At 40.2% G+C, this 17131-nt stretch overlaps 1 protein-coding gene across 45 annotated transcripts in view; it reads left to right on the plus strand.

Annotated features, from left to right (window-relative positions):
* CLASP2 (cytoplasmic linker associated protein 2) overlaps window positions 1–17131 on the plus strand; it is a 273178-nt gene that overhangs the window by 60550 nt on the left and 195497 nt on the right. For 11 of the 45 annotated variants that reach the window (XM_037890174.2, XM_043540707.1, XM_043540704.1 and 8 more), the window contains exon 1: window positions 8867–9231. The exons of the other annotated variants lie outside the window; for them this stretch is intronic. In XM_037890174.2, coding sequence (XP_037746102.1) covers window positions 9216–9231 — 16 coding nt within the window. In that variant the 5' untranslated portion in view covers window positions 8867–9215. Of the gene's footprint in view, window positions 1–8866; window positions 9232–17131 lie in introns of those variants that run through there. 45 annotated transcript variants of the gene reach the window in all.

Below are 17131 nucleotides of genomic sequence, written 5' to 3' on the forward strand. Positions count from 1 at the left end.
CAGGCTCCCTGCCTGCCATGGCCCTACGCTGCTCCTGGAAGCAGCCAGCGCACCCCATGGCAGGGGTCTCCGTGTGCTGCACCTGCATGCAAGCACTAACCCCGCAGCTCCCATTGGCCAGGAATGGGGAACTGTAGCCAATGGGAGCTTTGGGGGCGGTGCCTGCAAAGAGGGGCAGTGCGCAGAGCCCCTTGTCCCCCACTCTTCTCTCCCCAGGGGCCTCAGGGGCGCGTTGGCCCCTTCCGGGAGCAGTGTGGGGCCGGGGCAGGCAGGGAGCCTGCCTTAGCCTCACTGCGCTGCTGACAGGGAACTGCCCGAGGTAAGTGCCACCCGGCGGGAGGCTGCACTCCAACCCTGAGCCCCCTCCCAGAGCCAGCACCCCATACCCCCTTTTGCACTCTGAACCCCCTCCTGCACCTTGAGCCTCCTCCCAGAGCCAGCACACCTCCTGCACCCTGACCTCACTGCCCCAGCCTTGATCCCATACCTCCTCCTGCACCCTGACCTCGCTGCCCCAGCCTTGACCCTTCTTCACTTTTGCCCCAGCACCCCCTCCTGCACCCAAACACCCTCCCAGAGTTTGCACCCCATACCCCCTCCTGCACCCAGAGCCCCCTCCCATACTGCAAACCCCTTGGGCCCCAGCCCAGAGCCCACGACCCCTCCCGAACCCCATCCCCTTGCCCCAGCCTGGTGAAAGTGAGTGAGGGTGGGGGTGAGCGAGCAACGGGAAGAGGGAAGGATTGAATGGGCGGGGCCTCAGTGAAGGGGAAGGGTAGATCCTGGGTTGCCCTTAAATTGAAAAAGTGATCTGGGGCGTAAAAAGGTTGGAGTCCACTGTTCTAGAGGCTATGAGTACCTTTATACCCACTTACCCTGCCGGCAATGTTCCCTCTAATTTTTTCCATCCATGTGTGGAATACATTTTATGTGCATCAAGATATGTCCGGATTGGCGACACCAGTAGAAACAAAAACCCTTAATTAATGTATATTTTAAAAAAGTTGCCATTGGGATAATTACTCTAGCCAGGACAGGTTAGGCATTTTAGAACTCGCTACTCAAAATTAAATTTAAGTGTAAAAGAAATACAAAATTATGAAATCCATAGACCAGTCAAAACACAAAAATAACACCCTTGGAAAGAATAAAATTACAGAGAATATATGTGCATTGCAGGAAGTACCGAGAAGTAACAACGGTAATAATACAAGTATGTGGTTGGAGGTGAGTGTGAAAGAAACTCTCTGTGTGGTGGGTGTGTATGTGCGTGTGACCCAGAGACTGTGTGTGCGTGCGTGACCCATAGACAGTTTGTGACCCAGAGACCCTGTGTGCATGCGTGACCCAGAGACTGTGTGGGCATGCTACTGGGGAAATCTCAAACAGTGCACTGCCTCTTTAAGAAAGGCGCTCAGTCACTCAGCATTCACCACAGCAGCTCTGAGTCTTGAGCCAGGCTGTCCCCTCTCCCTGCCCTGCAGAGATAGGGTACAGGGGTGGGGGGAGAAGGACACACTGACATCAGCGCCTCCCCTCTACTTCCCCCACTGTGCACAGCCAGTAGGAAGGTCCTGGGAGCAGCTGCAGGACAGAGCAATGTGGGGGGAAGAAGCACCTGAACACATGGTGCCAGCTGTGTGTGCTCTACTAATCAGCTGGGCGGCATTTGACTCTCTCATGGGCAGCCGCCCAAGCATGCAGCTTACAGGGAACACAGCCGGCCGGACTCCCTAGTGGTGACTGCGGAGAATGAGAGGGAGTGCGAACGCCTGTCCACAAAAAATTGGGAAGCAAAAAAATTGGACCTCTTTGGGACGAAAATGTATCCAGCTCCATATATCTAACCACCAGGCTGTCCTCAGCAGGTACACCTACAACACCTGCAGAGCGATGGCCAAGTTTGCGGAGCTGTTACCAGAGGACTCTAGGGTGGAGTTTTCCTCACTCGTGGAGGAAGGGTAACTGGTTGCCTGTGCTTTGCTGCAGGCAGCCCTTGATGTGGCTGACTCAGCATCCCACACTGTGGCCTCAGGGATAGCCATGAAAAGGAGCTCCTGTCTGCAGATCTCTAGTCTCCCTTACGAGGTCGAGCAGACAATACAGGACCTCCTCTTTGAGGGTTCGGCCCTGATTTCAGAGAAAACAGACTCCTGGCTCCATAACCTGAAGGACTTGGGTCACCCTCATGTTCCTCGGCCTTCATACTCTGGCTAATCAAAGGAAACACTTTAAGCCGCAGTCCCTGCCTCATTTTTACCAGCAGCAAAATAGGCAAGACTTCTTCCACAGGCGGAATAGAAACAATAGAAGGAAGCCTCATCCTTTGTCAGGCCAGGGCTCTGGTCAGACAAAGCAGTCCTCTGGCCAGAAGCAGTACTTTTGAAGATGTGCCCGGGGCGACGCGCCAGTCTGGATACTGGATCCATCCCGCCTTACCTTTTCGTGCCAGCTGTCCCCTTTCTACCCTGCATGGGCCCGTATTACATGAGATCGCTGGGTACTCTGCACGGTAGAAAGGGAATAGTCCCTCCAGTTCTCTACCCTTCTGCCCTTCCACCCCCACTTCCCCGTCCCTCTTCAGGGACCCTTCTCATGAGCAACTCCTTGTGCAGGAGGTGCACTCACTTCCAATGCTGGGGGCAGTGGCAGAGTTTCCTCAGGCGCTAAGGGGCAAGGGCTTCTATTCCCAGTTTTTCTTAATACCGAAAGCCAAAGGCAGCCTCAGGCCCATCCTAGACGTGCGACATCTCAACAGGTTCATGGAGAAACTGAAGTTCCGCATGGTTTCTTTGGTCTCCATTATCCCTTCCTTGGATCTAGGGACTGGTATGCTGCCCTCGGCTTGAAGGATGCTTACTTTCATATTTCAATCATGCCGTCCCACAGAAGGTACCTCAGGTTCATGGTGAACCACAATCATTACCAGTTCACAGTCATCCCTTTCAGCCTGTTGGTGGCTCCTCAAGTATTTGCCAAGTGCATGGCAGTTGTGGCTGTGTTCCTGTACAAGCGTTGTGTGGAAATCTTCCGTACCTCAATGACTGGTTAATCAAGGGCCGCTCCAGGGCATAAGTGCAGGCACAAGTCACCTTCATAAGGGCTACTTTCGATGACTTGTGCCGCCTTCTGAATGTACAAAAATCAACCCTATACCCTGTGCAGCAGATAGAGTTTATAGGGGCCGTATTGGACTTTACACAGGCTGGGGGGTACCTCCCGGAATTGTAATTCCCATCCCTGGGTGACATCATTCAAAGCCTCAGGCAATTCTCTACCACCACAGGAAGGAATTGCCTAAAGTTTCTGGGTCACATGGCTGCTTATAGCTATGTAGTAGAACACGCCAGGCTGAGATTCTGGCCTCTTCAGGCGTGGCTGGCCTCGGTGTATTGCCTGGTTCGGGATGGTCTAGACAAGGTTGTCACTCTACCACGTCCTGTCCTCGACTCCCTCCTGCAGTGGCTTGAATCACAGGCCATGTGCGCCTGGGTTCCCTTCACCAGACCACAACCAGCCCTCTCACTGGTGATGGACGTGTCAGCGTTGGGGTGGGATGCACTCTTGGGAGACCTCAGGACACAGGGCCTCTGGTCTCAGGCAGAGCTCTCACTTCACATCAACATCAGGGAGCTGAGAGCGGTCCACCTAGCATGCCAAACATTCCAAGTTCATCTGGAAGGGAAGTGTGTATTGGTTATGACAAACAATACAAGAGCAATTTTTTATATAAACAGGCTGGGATGCACGCTCCTCTCCCCTGTGCTAGGAAGCCCTCAGACTGTGGGACTTTTGCATAACTCACTCAATACACCTGGAGGCATTGTACCTCCCCGAAATACAGAACGAGTTGGCGGACTGTCTCAACAGGTCCTTTCATGGCCACGAATCTGTCCTTATGCCCGGATGTCGTGAACACTGTCTTCCAAGAGTGGGGGTTTCCCCAGATAGACTTGTTTGCCATGCAACGCAACAGGAAGTGCCTGAAGTTTTGCTCCTTCTTGAATCACAGCCCAAGCTCCATCGTGGACACGTTCCTCCTTCTCTGGAAGGGACATCTTTTGTACACGTTTCCTCCCCAATTTCTGGTTCGCAAAGAGCTCCTCAAGGTTTGGAGGGACAAGGCTTCGGTGATATTAATAGCTCCATCCTGGGCCCATCAGCACTGGTATACGTCTCTCCTGGAAATGTCCATGGAAGCCCCAATCACCTTGCCGTTCTTCCCGGATTTGATAAGTCAGGATCATGGCTGTCTGCAGCACCTGAACCTTGAATTGCTGCACCTAATGGCTTGGAAGCTCCATTGCTGAATCCGACGGAGCTTGCATGTTCGGACCCAGCCAAACAAGTCCTCCTTGGTAGTAGGAAACCTGGCCAAGTGGAAGAGATTCTCAGTTTGGTCTTCACAATACCTTCCATCTCCAACTCTAGCATCTATACCTGTCATATTAGATTACATTCTCCACCTCAAACAGAAAGGGCTTACCCTGTCATCATTAAAGGTACACCTGCCCGCTATCTCGGCCTTCCATTCAGGCGTGCAGGGTCGATCGGACTTTGTCAACCCGATGGTGAGTCGTTTCCTAACGGGTCTTGACAGACTCTACTCTCATGCACAACAGCCTGTCCCAGCCTGGGACCTTAACGTGGTCCTTTCCAGACTGATGGGGCTGCCCTTTGAACCGCTGGAGCCATGTTCCTTGCTGTATCTCTCATACAAGATGACATTCCTGGTAGTGATAACATCAGTCAGCAGAGTGTTGGAGCTCAAGGCACTAACTTCTGAGCTTCTGTACACGGTGTTCTATAAGGACTAGGTTAAGCTCAGACCTTATCCGGCAGAGTACTGAATCCTGCTAAACTGAGAAGAAAACTTTTGGGCATGACCAGAAATATGCTGAAGTACATATTTAATGCAGAGATTTTGCCTCCATGATGACAGAGTTGAAAGGAATGTAATAATTTGCACTCATATAGCATTTGCCATCCATAGGATCTCAAAATCCTTCACCAAGGTGCATAAGCATTAAAAAACGGTTACTTACCTTCTCGTAACTGTTCTTCTAGTGTTCATGTGGTGTTCATGTACATTCCAATTAGGTATGCATGCACCACGTGCACAGCAGCCAGAAAGTTTTTCCCCTAGCACTATCCATTGGCTCAGGCACCCCTTGGGGTTGCGCCTTTATGGCGCTGGATATAGGGCCCTGTCAACCCGCCATCCCCTCAGTTCCTTCTTGCTGGCTGGTCCAACAGGGGGGTAGAAGGGTGGGTATTGGAATGGACATGAACACCACATCTCAAAGAACAAAGTAGAATTAAATTTGCTTTAAGAACCTCTGAACTTTTTTTCAAAAATGTTACAGGCCTTCTTTATCAAACCATAAACAAGCCAAATAAATAACCCCAGTCTTTTCCCTTTTAAAACCTTATGGGCTGTGTTTCTACCAAATAACATCTCTGTTGCATTGAATAAGAAGAAACAGAGTTAGAGCTGACATAAAATAATTTTGCTGTGGATGTGAACTCTCTTTCATCTCCTGCCCTATCACGTTGTTTCCCCATCCTTCCAAAAAAAGAACAAAAAACAAAGCAAAAATCTGATAGCATCAGTTTCAACCACCCTAACCCAAATGCTAGCCTAAAAAAGTAATCTGAGGCCTGGTCTACACAAAAATTTGCACCAGAATAACAAAAGGTGTGAAATTACATAGTTATTTCAGTACAAGTCTGTGTTGACACGAGCCACTCTGATTCCAGCATAAGTGTTCTCACACGCCCTTGCACTGAATAACCTATATAATTTCAATCCACATCTTTTCTACTTCAAGGATGGGTGTTGTGGTGAAGTCAATGGTAAAGAGAGGCACAGCGGGTTTTGTGGTTAAATGAAGTTCTGGTTTTGTCAACTTTAAATTGATGCTATGATTCAGAAGAATTATATAGAAGCCAAGACGGGATTTTGGACAGAGAGAGTTAGGAGGATGATGACAAGTTTAATGACGTAAAGGCAACAATCAGACATGTGACGAGGTGAAATCACTAAGGGAAAGGATGTAGCAGGAGAAGAGGAGTGGACCACGGACAGAATTATGTGGGATCCTCGTGAGGTGAGAGAGCTGAGGAGGACCCACTGAAATGGGCAGTGAAGCAACAATAATTGGGGTAAAGGAACGGAGTCTCAAAAGCCAAGGGAAGGAAGGGAAGAATGAAAGGTCTTGCATAGACTAGCAAGAGAGCCGAGGCAGGGATATATAGTGTTTTTGTTTTTATCAAGGGTCTTGATCCCACTTGTCTCCAACCTTAACTGATGTTGTACCATTCATTCTGTCTTCAACTGAGCTTTTCTTTTCCTGGCTATGCCTCCAGTAGTGCTGTAGTCATTCAGTGGTTTCTTTCCTATCTTCTATCAGTCAGCTATTTGGTAGGTGATAGAAATAGGCATCTTTTCTGCAGCATATATAATATGGATGAATTAGCTACTATGAAAACCTTTACCTTTGTGATTTGGGTTTTTGTTTACATTTGTAGTATTAATATTGCAGTTTTGTGCTTAATACTATGGTGGTATAAATTTTTGTCAGTTATACCAACTCATAGGTTTACTGCCAGCTTTTACTCTCCTTCATTCCCATGGAAATCAATGTTGTATCGCTTCAAGCTGGAGAAGGTGATTTAAAGCACCTCCCCATTTTCAGTGAATAATTGACCATTTCCATGGAAACAGGAGCGACAGCCAACACTAGAGCTGTTAGAACACTTGTTCTGCTGGCTGAGGTTTGTAAATATGATTTCTTTGAGGATCTGACAGACTTCTAGTTGGGAAATGTAAATGCTGAGAAGAGGGAATTTAAAGTAAAAGTAATTTAAAAAAACAAACAAACCCCAACTTAACGTTCTCTATTCTTTCTCCTCTTCAGTGGGCGAAAAGATTTGAGGGTAATCTGAATTGGCTGTCTAGACACAATCTTTGCAGTTATCCCACTTAATAGGATGTCTCCACTCATAATGCCCATTTTATAAAAATAAAATGTGATAGTATGAGGTGGTGTGTTAAAGCTTTCTGTATTACAATTTTAGGACAGAGATGAGTGGAGAGGCGATGGATGAGTTATATAGGTTTTTCCAAGCAAGTGTCAATAAAAACTTTATAGTATCTCACATCACAAATATATTCGTTTTGCCACTTATTTTGATTATTTTTAATCTTTTCCTGTGTTTCTCTCTGCTATTGTCTCCCTGTAAGTATAGTTGCTGTGGAAGCATTGATGTTACTGATATTCGCAAAGCTCTCAAATGTGGTACAAAATGCATTTATATAAAGGTTTGGGAAATATAGGCATTTGCTGAGACTGTCGTGGCTATATGTGTGATATAAATTATTACATTCATTTTATGACTAGCAAACACAATCCAAGTGGCCAAGAGGTAGTCACGTGATTTTTAGTTTTCATTGTTGTCCTAGCTAGCTAATAGTTTTAGGCATCAAAAACTATTGATCAGCAAGACATTAGCTGAGAAAGGTTAATGTAACCCCGTGACAAAATATAAAAAAAGACCCTTGGCCTGAACTATTTTCTTCCAGAGTTGCTGAATACCTGCACCTCTCACTGATGTAATTTTAATTAAAATTGTTCAGAACTGTCCTCAGCAAATCAGTGCCCCTCCCTTCATATTTGAGATATTTAAAATTATTCCACAGTTAAATGCATATTACACTTGAAGCACCTCTTCTTTTAGGTTTGTCTACCATGCCATAGGAAACAAATTGGGTGTTTGCTGGGGTCAGTTTTTGTTTAAAAAAATATAGGTAGTGTACCTTTAACTACTTACACATTTATTACATTTTTACAATATTACACTCTTTATAATTATATTCTTTTATTATGTAATATGGAATGTAAGAATATTAAAAAATAACTAAGGAAAATAAGTGGAAATAACTCACTTTTCCAGTAGACTTCTTTGGTAGATACGACACCGTTGCAGTCTATATGTATCAAGTGGGAGCGAGCAATCTGTTGCAGGTCTCATTTGAAAAGAAAGGGAAAGATTTTCTTAAGTTTCAAGTAGATTTGAATGCCCCAAATTAGATTATTGTGCATATATCTCTTAAAGCAGTTTGCTTTAAAAAAAAAAAAAAAAAAAAAAAAGTTTGCAAGTTGTCATCTTAAAAATGCCTATTTTAATAAAGGGACTTCAATATCAAATTAGAAGAACCTTGTATGACTTTTTTGGGCACAAATTTTATATAAAAATCGGATTGTTTTTTCTTTGTATGTAGTTGAGTAGCATGAAGTGGCGTTCTTGTAAATAAGGAAACAAATAGCTATGTTCTTCCTGCATGGAGGCAGATTTGCATGCATTTTTGATCTTTTCTGCTAGGGAGCACTTGTCTGTCTGTATGGTACTGGAAAATAAAACTGTTTTGTTTCTTTTTGACAAAAGGTATATTACAGACTCTCTGCAGCTGCATGGTTAATTGAATTTCTGTCTGTCTCTACCAGAAGCAATTCTTGCTTAATGTGACACAGCTTTTGTGCACACAGAAAAGCCTTTGACAAACTGCCTTTGACGTGATTTGTTTACAGCAACCAAAATATTTTTACACAATAAGAGGTTAATTGAGAAGATTTGGAATATTATTTGTGTGCTTCTTGTTTTCTATTTGTAAATAGTAAAAGATAATTATAAAGGCATAAGAATGCCTTTTAAAAGATGCAAATCAGATAATCCATCAGATCATGTGATGGTCACTGACTGCAAAGGCATCTTTAGGGAGTAGATGCAGAAGGTGATTACTGAACACATGCCTTGTGTTTTGATGATTGCATTAAATGCTTTCTATGGGACAACGTTCATTGGCTATAAGAGATTTATTTAAATAAAAAACAGGCCAGACCCTTCGTATAGTGGAGGAAAAAAAGAACCGAAATCTACCAGTCTGTGCACCATTATTGTTTAAGATAGAATGACACTGGATATGCTAGTTTGAAAGCGGTTTTCTGCAAGAGGTAGGACTTGTATTTTGAAATGGTGTAGCAGCTGTTGGCTATTGCAGCATAGAACTGCAGATCTGACAGGGTCACACAGTACTCTGTCTTTATGCTGCACTGGATTGAGGGTGGCGCAGGCACCTACAGTCACTCATATAGTTGCTGTTACTTGATCTGTTGGTTCATTCAGAAAGCTCCCAGTAGCATCTAAATTGTATAATGGCTGTTGGGGATGGTGAGTAAGATTTTATGGTTATACATGTCCACTTTTTGTGTACGCTTGTGTTAGCTGAAACCACCTTTTAATCTTTAAAATATTTTGGACAAATAATAATGTATGTTTTCTGTGGACTAATTGTTTTTTTTTTTTTTGTAGCTTTGCCATTTTTAGTGTATTTAAACTGATAAAATAGAGAATAGCAATTTGATTTGCAAGCCAAATACTTAAGTATGTCATTATTTTGTGTGGTGGTTGGGGGGAATGGGGCTGAAGAGGATGTGTTGTGTGTATGTAAATGATGGGGAAATGTCCAAATGCTTTATAGTGAGAAGACAGCTTCTGGAGCAAAAACCGATTCTTTTGAAGCAAGGTTTGACCATATTAAGTGCATCAAAGTCTTCAGTATGCAGGTTGACATCTTATCCTGATGTGCTTAGCATCAGCTGAAGTCCCATCATGCAGGATAATACAAACACCTAAAGGGTTTCTTTAGACACTAAAAATTTTAACCTTAATAAAATATTTTGGTAAATTTTTATTTTAAAATCAGGTCTTTGGACTTTTGTGGCATTTTCTGTAATTGGAATAGTTATTTTAAATAGGTTAAATGTTTCCCATGTGCATTTTGTGTTGACACTTCTGTCCAACAAATAGAAAAAATGCTACTACCTAAGTGTTTATCTTAACAGAACTGGGTGCCATCTGCTGAATCTACTGTGTTAATAAAAAACATGTAAAAGGAGAAGAAAAAAACGTAACCAAACCAATGGTTTACTTTTAGAGCTAAAATATAAATACAGGAAATAAGTGGCAAGTGCTGCTGTATTTTCTTCAGCTATAATAGCATTGTTACATAAACCATTATGAATGGACCAGTATTACAAGATAGATGCAATAAGTTGGTTATACTTTGATTAGATATAGTGCATGTGGATAAAAATGTGGCATTGCTTGACTTTGTTTACTTTTGCAGTTTTTCCTCAGGTGCTTGTATAACTGAATTGCCTTGGTAACCTTCTTCTGATTGTTCAGACAGACTTTTAAAAGGCTTATCTGACTTACAATAAATTTTTATATCTCAATACTCAAATGTAATTTAATTTAAATATTTATGTGGTTCTGTTTGTGAATATGCATATTATACTTTTAAAAAATCGTCTTAGAGGACAAGCTTATACTTTAACCTTGCTAAAAGTCTACACGTGAATCCTGAAAGAGATGTTCTCCTTTTCTAAGTCACCCTGAAAGTTTTCTGTAGAATTTGAGCTTTTTGATATTCACCTTTTCAGCTAGTACAGTGTTGCAATCAGAATAGCAGTTAAAATGGCTGTATTATATTTCTAGAAATATTGTCTATTACTTATTAACATAAAAGAAAAACTATTCCAGTTACACTTGTTAGATTTTTTTTTTTCTTGAGCATGAGGGACACTTCCTCTCCCTCCGTCCCCACACCATTGATTCAAATTGATTTTGACCTTTAAACACTGTTGTTTTACTTCTTTTCTGTAACACCGGCAAGCTCCATTATTTTCTTCAGAAAAAGATCATGGTTTTATTTATGGAACTCAGCAGATTGTAAACAGTTTCACTCAGGTTTTTATATGATGTACCTTTAATTATATTTGTTTTTCATGTAAGGTATCTCTCATGCATATTATAAAAATGGTTTGTGGTAACTTACAGTTCAAGGGCACAAGCCGGAGCATGTTAACAAATAACCATATTCCCTCAACAAGGCTACAGGATTTTTGCAGCTCTATGATGAATGCAGGTTTATAGAGTTGGGGGTTGTTGTGGAGCTCTTTTCTGTATAAATTCATTCGTCATTAACACAAGAACTAAGAACAAAGTACTGTTCAAGCAGGCAGCTGACATTCTGTGTAGGAGCTTTGAACAATAATGTCAGATACAATTAACAATGTGTAGGATGATTATGTACCAGTTTGTCTTGCTTAAATATACTGCTTGATACATTTATGAGGAATTCAGTCTTCTGATATTGCATAGTGGAATGATTAGGATAAAGAAAACATTAGTAACTGCAGTAAACTTGATCCTTTTTAATAATTTAAATTTAGATTTTGCCATGTTGGTTTTGTGTGTTCTAGATAACTTGTGCCTATTTGCTAGTAAACACTTCGAATATATTTTTAAGAAACTAAATGTAATCCTGGTTTTAAATCCTCATGCTACAGAATATAAACTTTTTTTCTTTTGCAAGAAAGAGAAGGAAATATATTTCACTAAGTCAGTCAGAATATTGATTTTGTTTATTTGAAATTTGTGAAGACCTATGTTAAAATTCTGGAAACTGTTCTACAAATACAGAGAATATTTATTAAATTCACTTTCCTGAATTTGTACTGTTAAATCAGCTTCAAATTGGATTAAAAGCAAACCCTGCGATATCTGATATTAAAGTTCAGCTATAGATATATTGTAAAGATAAGGTGATTATCTTACAAATTTTATGTGGGATACTGGTATTTCAGAAATGAATCTTTGGTGGGCAGTCTGGCTTATTGTAGTAGGTTTTTGGCAATTCTGCAGTTTTGCCCAGAATACAAACAGAAAGGTATGTTTAAAATATGTGATTACTAAATTTTGAGCTATAATCTTATTTACATTTACAGTTTTAATCACCATAATGGATGTGGGGGAGAGTTAGGGGTTTTTGTTTATTTTCAAGTCAGTTGTCTCAAGCTCTCCAGTGTTTTGTTTGTATGCAAATCTAAAAAAAAAATTACAGTGTATCTCAGACAACATAAATGTTTCAATTTTCAGTGTATGGAAAGAGTGCCAACATGACAATAACATTGTGTCTTATTTCTGAAGGCATTTCACATATTTAGGTGATTGTAGGTGCATGATTGCTTTGCAAATCAGGTTCTGAGGCTGCTGAGGAGAGTAAGTCAAGAACTGTTTTTGGTACTGGATTTCTTGTGAGCTGTTGCTTGAAGAGGATAATACAGCTGTCTTTATCTGCTGGTAACCAGATTAGGGCTTTTAGTATGTAGCTAATATACTTGTTGTGTACTACATCATCAATTTAGGGTGGTACACACCCTTCTTCCTAGTTTGTACTTCAGTGGTTTCGTCAAGATTTTGTCACAATGTTGGCTGCTAATTAGTGCAGTAGTTTTTGTCATTTCAAAGGCACTGGGCTGCCTTGCTCAGATTTGAACAGAAAAATTGGGATATGGATAAAAATTCATTCACAGATAAAATTAGATCTGTGAAAGTGGGGAGGAGATTAAAGCCACACTCTGATTTTCCTCAGATAATAGGTCAAACATATTGTACTAACAGACCTAGGGCATTGAGGACTATCTAAAAACATAATCAGATTTGTGAGAAAACACACTTGTCCACTCTAATGTATTTTATTATACTTTACTTTTGTTGTGCCACACACAAGAATTAAAATATAAGGGGAAATGTATCTGCTGATCAATGGGATTTCTTAATGGAATTCCATCTTGCTTACAAGATACTTCAGTGTTAACTTTTGTCAGTTGTCACATGCCAGAATGTATGAACTCTGAGTATAAAATAAGTGCATGCACAATTGGTTTGGGGAATATGGAAATTTACCTTTAAATCTAACTAAATATATTTGAAATATATGTAACAATTTATGCTTTTCCTTACTTTTAAAAATATTATTGTATTAATACATACGTAATCCTAGAGCACAAGTGCAGTTATCTCTTATCTTACTGTATCCTGATATTCTTTCTTAAACAGCAGTGACTTTAGTAAGTCCTTAATCTGATTTACTGCTTTCTGTAAAATTTGGATGCTGTACAGTTTAATGATATTTTATTTCTGGTTGTAAATATTTTACATTAAAGATTTATGTAGCTTTACATATATTTGAAGATTTTATTGTAATTTTTAAAAGCATCCAATGGGAATGCACATCAAAAATGGACATAGCCTAGAAGTTATTTCATTTGGAGAGAAGTCAGTTCCCAGACAACATATTTCACTTTATGTGAAAGAGGGGTATAATAATCTCTTCTTCATGCTTGTACTACAGTATATTTATGGGACATAGCTATGTTGCTAAGGACCAGCCCCAGCCCACTTTCTAAAAAATATATTGCAGATAATGGAAATAAATCAGTAAATTCCCACTTCAGTTCAGTTCTTTTATAAACATGATGTTCCCTACCTCACTCTCCGCCGCCACCCCGCCCCACACATGTTAATTGTGCTTACACACTAGTTTTTTCCCTAAAATATCCTTCCATTGCTACCACTGCTGCAGCTCCCTCAGTGTTAGCAATGCTGGAAGCACTAATGTTGTAAAAGGCTCCAAGGTGGCTGGCATTTTAACCATCCTGTCTGGATGACATCAGGTTTGATTCTGCTCGAGTACAAGTTAGAAGAAAACTCCCATTGACTCTAATGGAACAAGGATCAATCTCATGATGATTGGAATGCTGGTTGCCTCTGGCACCTTGACTATACTAGGGCACCTACAATTGCTGCCAGCAATGTAGCTGCACAGGGGCTAGCAACAGTGTAAGAACTTGAAGGAAAAAAGTGTGGTGTAAACGAGACCAAAGGGAGTATGAAGACTTAGTGAGCTAAAATTTTAGTTAGAAATAATTATTGAACAAATAATCATATCCATTTACAAATATTAATATGAATGTAACTTCTTCCTTTTTCTAATTTTTTATGTGTAATTAATAATTATACCCTGAGTAGCAAAGTAACTGGAAGAAAAAGGAAAATATATTCTGACAAGTTCCCATAGCTCCAGACTTAAAACATTTGTATTTCATGATACAGTGAGGGAAATTATTCAGAATACTATAAAAGTGTAAACAATCTTTGCGGAATTAGACTAATTCAAAATTATTGATTTTGGTGTGTATATATAATGTTTTAAATACAAGATTTCTTGATGAGTGAATTAAACGCTTAATTCTTTATCACAAATTCTACTTATTCCTATCTATGGAAACACTAAGTTGCACAGGAATTGTATTTAAATAAATAAAAAGGATAAAAATAGGGGGGAAATCCCTCAGTTAATTCTGTGGCTTTGTTTGAAAAATTTCCCCTATTCTCAAGTCCTTAACTTTCTCATTCAGAGGGTAAATATACAAGTTGTGTAGCAAGAAGAACACTTACCAGTATGTATGTTGAGAGAAAGGCAGGTGGGACAGAATGGCATGTGCTGAGAAACCTCTCTTCTAGAAATGTTGCAAAGAGCACAGGGCTAGAATATAAGAGTAGTCAGCATCTTTCTTATTCCTAAGTGTTTTTTTTTTTTTTTAAACACAGTGGAACCTGACCGAACTAGAGGTTTCTAAAATATTCTGGCAAATCCTTGTTTCTGCTGTCAGTTTTCTAGTCTGCCTTTTCATTGCGCTGAACACTCATCCTCTGAAAATCAGGCCACATTAAGGTGAGTCTAGTTGGGCATTGAGAAGTACTAGTCACTTCTGAAAATTTAGGCCAAATTATATGGGGAGAAAATTTTTTAATTTCTGCCTCGCCTTATTTAGCATCTTTTCTAGCCTTAAAACATCCATGTTTATTTCAAAGCTTTAATTTTCAAAAACTTTGAAAAAATCTGTTTTGCTCTGCATCTCACCCTTTTAATTAAAAAAATAGTTGAGGATATTAGAGCAGAATAGGAAATGGTTCACGCAAAACACATCTCCTATAGGTAGGGCCTACTTAATTTTTAAGCCTTTATCTATTATAATTGGAGCCGTTTAATTATTCTCTCTAGTACAATATGTAAGGGGTGATATAAAACTAGGGCAACTGGAATTGGGAGAAATCTGCAGCATTTTTAAAGCGAATTAACTCAAAGCACATACGGAAAACTACTTCCTTCAAAAACTATGTATTTGAATAACTTCTAAATAAAATTTATATATTTCGATCTTGTCGTTTTTTAAAAAACAAACAACCTCAACCCTGACAGCTTTAGTTTTCCTCCTCAAAATTTTCCTGCAGAGACCTTGTAATTCCTGTACCTCTTTCCATCCCCTCCTTCTGGCAAGTTTATAGTGCTCTTAGATGGTCTTCTTCCTTTCCAGAGTACTTGGGGGGTAGGGGGATTGAGGACACACCATGTACATGTTACAGCATTCTCTATATTTGTATTTTAAAATTTACCTTATTCCGGTGAAACATTTTTTTCAATTAATTTAGCCACACTGATGCGTACCATCTAGATACCTCTAGCAAAGATTACCAGCAGTGAAATAGCTAATTTTAAGTTTTAAATGGTTATTATGAGGTAACAAAGTCAACACTCATTATGTAAAATGGGGCAGTTCAGACTTTTCTAGAGCTAGTGTTTCTACCTGCAGTCTCACCAAGGCAGAATGTAAATCCTGTTTAATAGTCCTTTTTAGGACTGACAAGAAATTTAGATTTTAAGTGCAAAATAACAGTAAAAATGGTGTTTGGGGTGTTGCTGTTTCTTTTAGTGACTTTCATATGAAATTTACTCTGTTTTCAAAATATAATCTGATTATTTTGAATAGCTAACCCTGCAAACTCAATATGAGATCTGAAAGTTGACAACTATTGTTTGACGCATGTATAATCTACGCAATCGTGTTTCTATGAGCCATGTTCTGCCCTCAGTTATATTTGTGGAACCCCAGTGGGATGAGAGAAGTCTGGCCCAGCTCAGTCTCCAATAGCTTTCTGGCTGTACAGAACTAAGGAGCAAATCTGTTTAGGAAGAAATTGCTGTTGATATTAAATAACATTTTAGGATAGGAACATATGTTAAATTTTGAAGAAAACATGGGAAATTCCACAAATCTATGGAGAGAGAACCCACATCCACACGCTAGCATGGATTTTCTGTGACACTTGTTTCAAGTGGCCTTGCTTCTGACCAGCTGTGTAGTTGCTGTGTAAAGGCAAGGCTGGTCGTTTATGATCTAAGAAATAAGAGTAGCTTACAAGCCTCCCCATTATTATACAGTGTCCCAGTTATCGAATAATCAGATGGTAAGACCCCTTCGTCCTTATTGATATAGGTCAATTTAGAATACCTTGTTTAGGTGTGAAAGTTCTTTACAACTTTGCCTGTCTGAGCCATAAACTCCACTGAACATACCACATGATTACATTAGAAGTATTTTAGCTTTAAAGGATTGAGTACAGGATTTTGTATGGCTTTTATAGAATATCCCCACCACCCCCAAACAGACAAAATAGCATACAAGTTGCTATGGGGAAAGCAAAAATGGTCCATTCTGTAATAGCTTCCTTTGAAGAACAAGTCCTTGTAGTCTCTTAAGACACATTTTTTAAAAAAGACTTTGTGTGTGTCTAAAACAAGTATTTGTAATTTGTGAACCAATAAATATTTAAATAGTCTCAAGTTTGCAACACATATGGTAGCATTTTTGCGGCCACTGGCATGTTTTCTTCTGTCTGTTAGCTTTCATTTTTAAAAATAATGGGAATATATGTTAACCAAAAAGTCTTTACAAATAATTAAAAAATTATACATTTAAAATGTTTTCTATTCATTTAAACAAACCAACCCAGAGAAGCTTAGACTATTGATTCTTTTTGGGAAGAGGGACTGGGTTTGGGAATAGTTAACTAGAGCCTGAACTGTTCGGCATCTTTCAGTGGGCATTGTACTGGTGTGCGTTAGGCTAGGTCTAGACTAGAAACTTTTGCTGGCATAACAATGTTAGCTAGAGGTGTGGGGGTTTTTTGCAAAATTTGTATGTTGGCAAAAGCCTTCGTGTAGATGCAGATATACTGATATAAAGGTGCTTTAGTCGGGGTAGTTTATTTTGCTTACCAAACTGGTATAATCTGTATTGGCAAAAACACTTTTTTTTTTCTTTTTTCTTTTTCTTTTTGGCCAGTATCAGCTTTACCTACACTTGGAGGGTTTTGCCAG

This window comes from Chelonia mydas, chromosome 2 (assembly GCF_015237465.2).
Source record: "Chelonia mydas isolate rCheMyd1 chromosome 2, rCheMyd1.pri.v2, whole genome shotgun sequence".
In the NCBI taxonomy this organism is placed as follows: Eukaryota; Metazoa; Chordata; order Testudines; family Cheloniidae; genus Chelonia; species Chelonia mydas.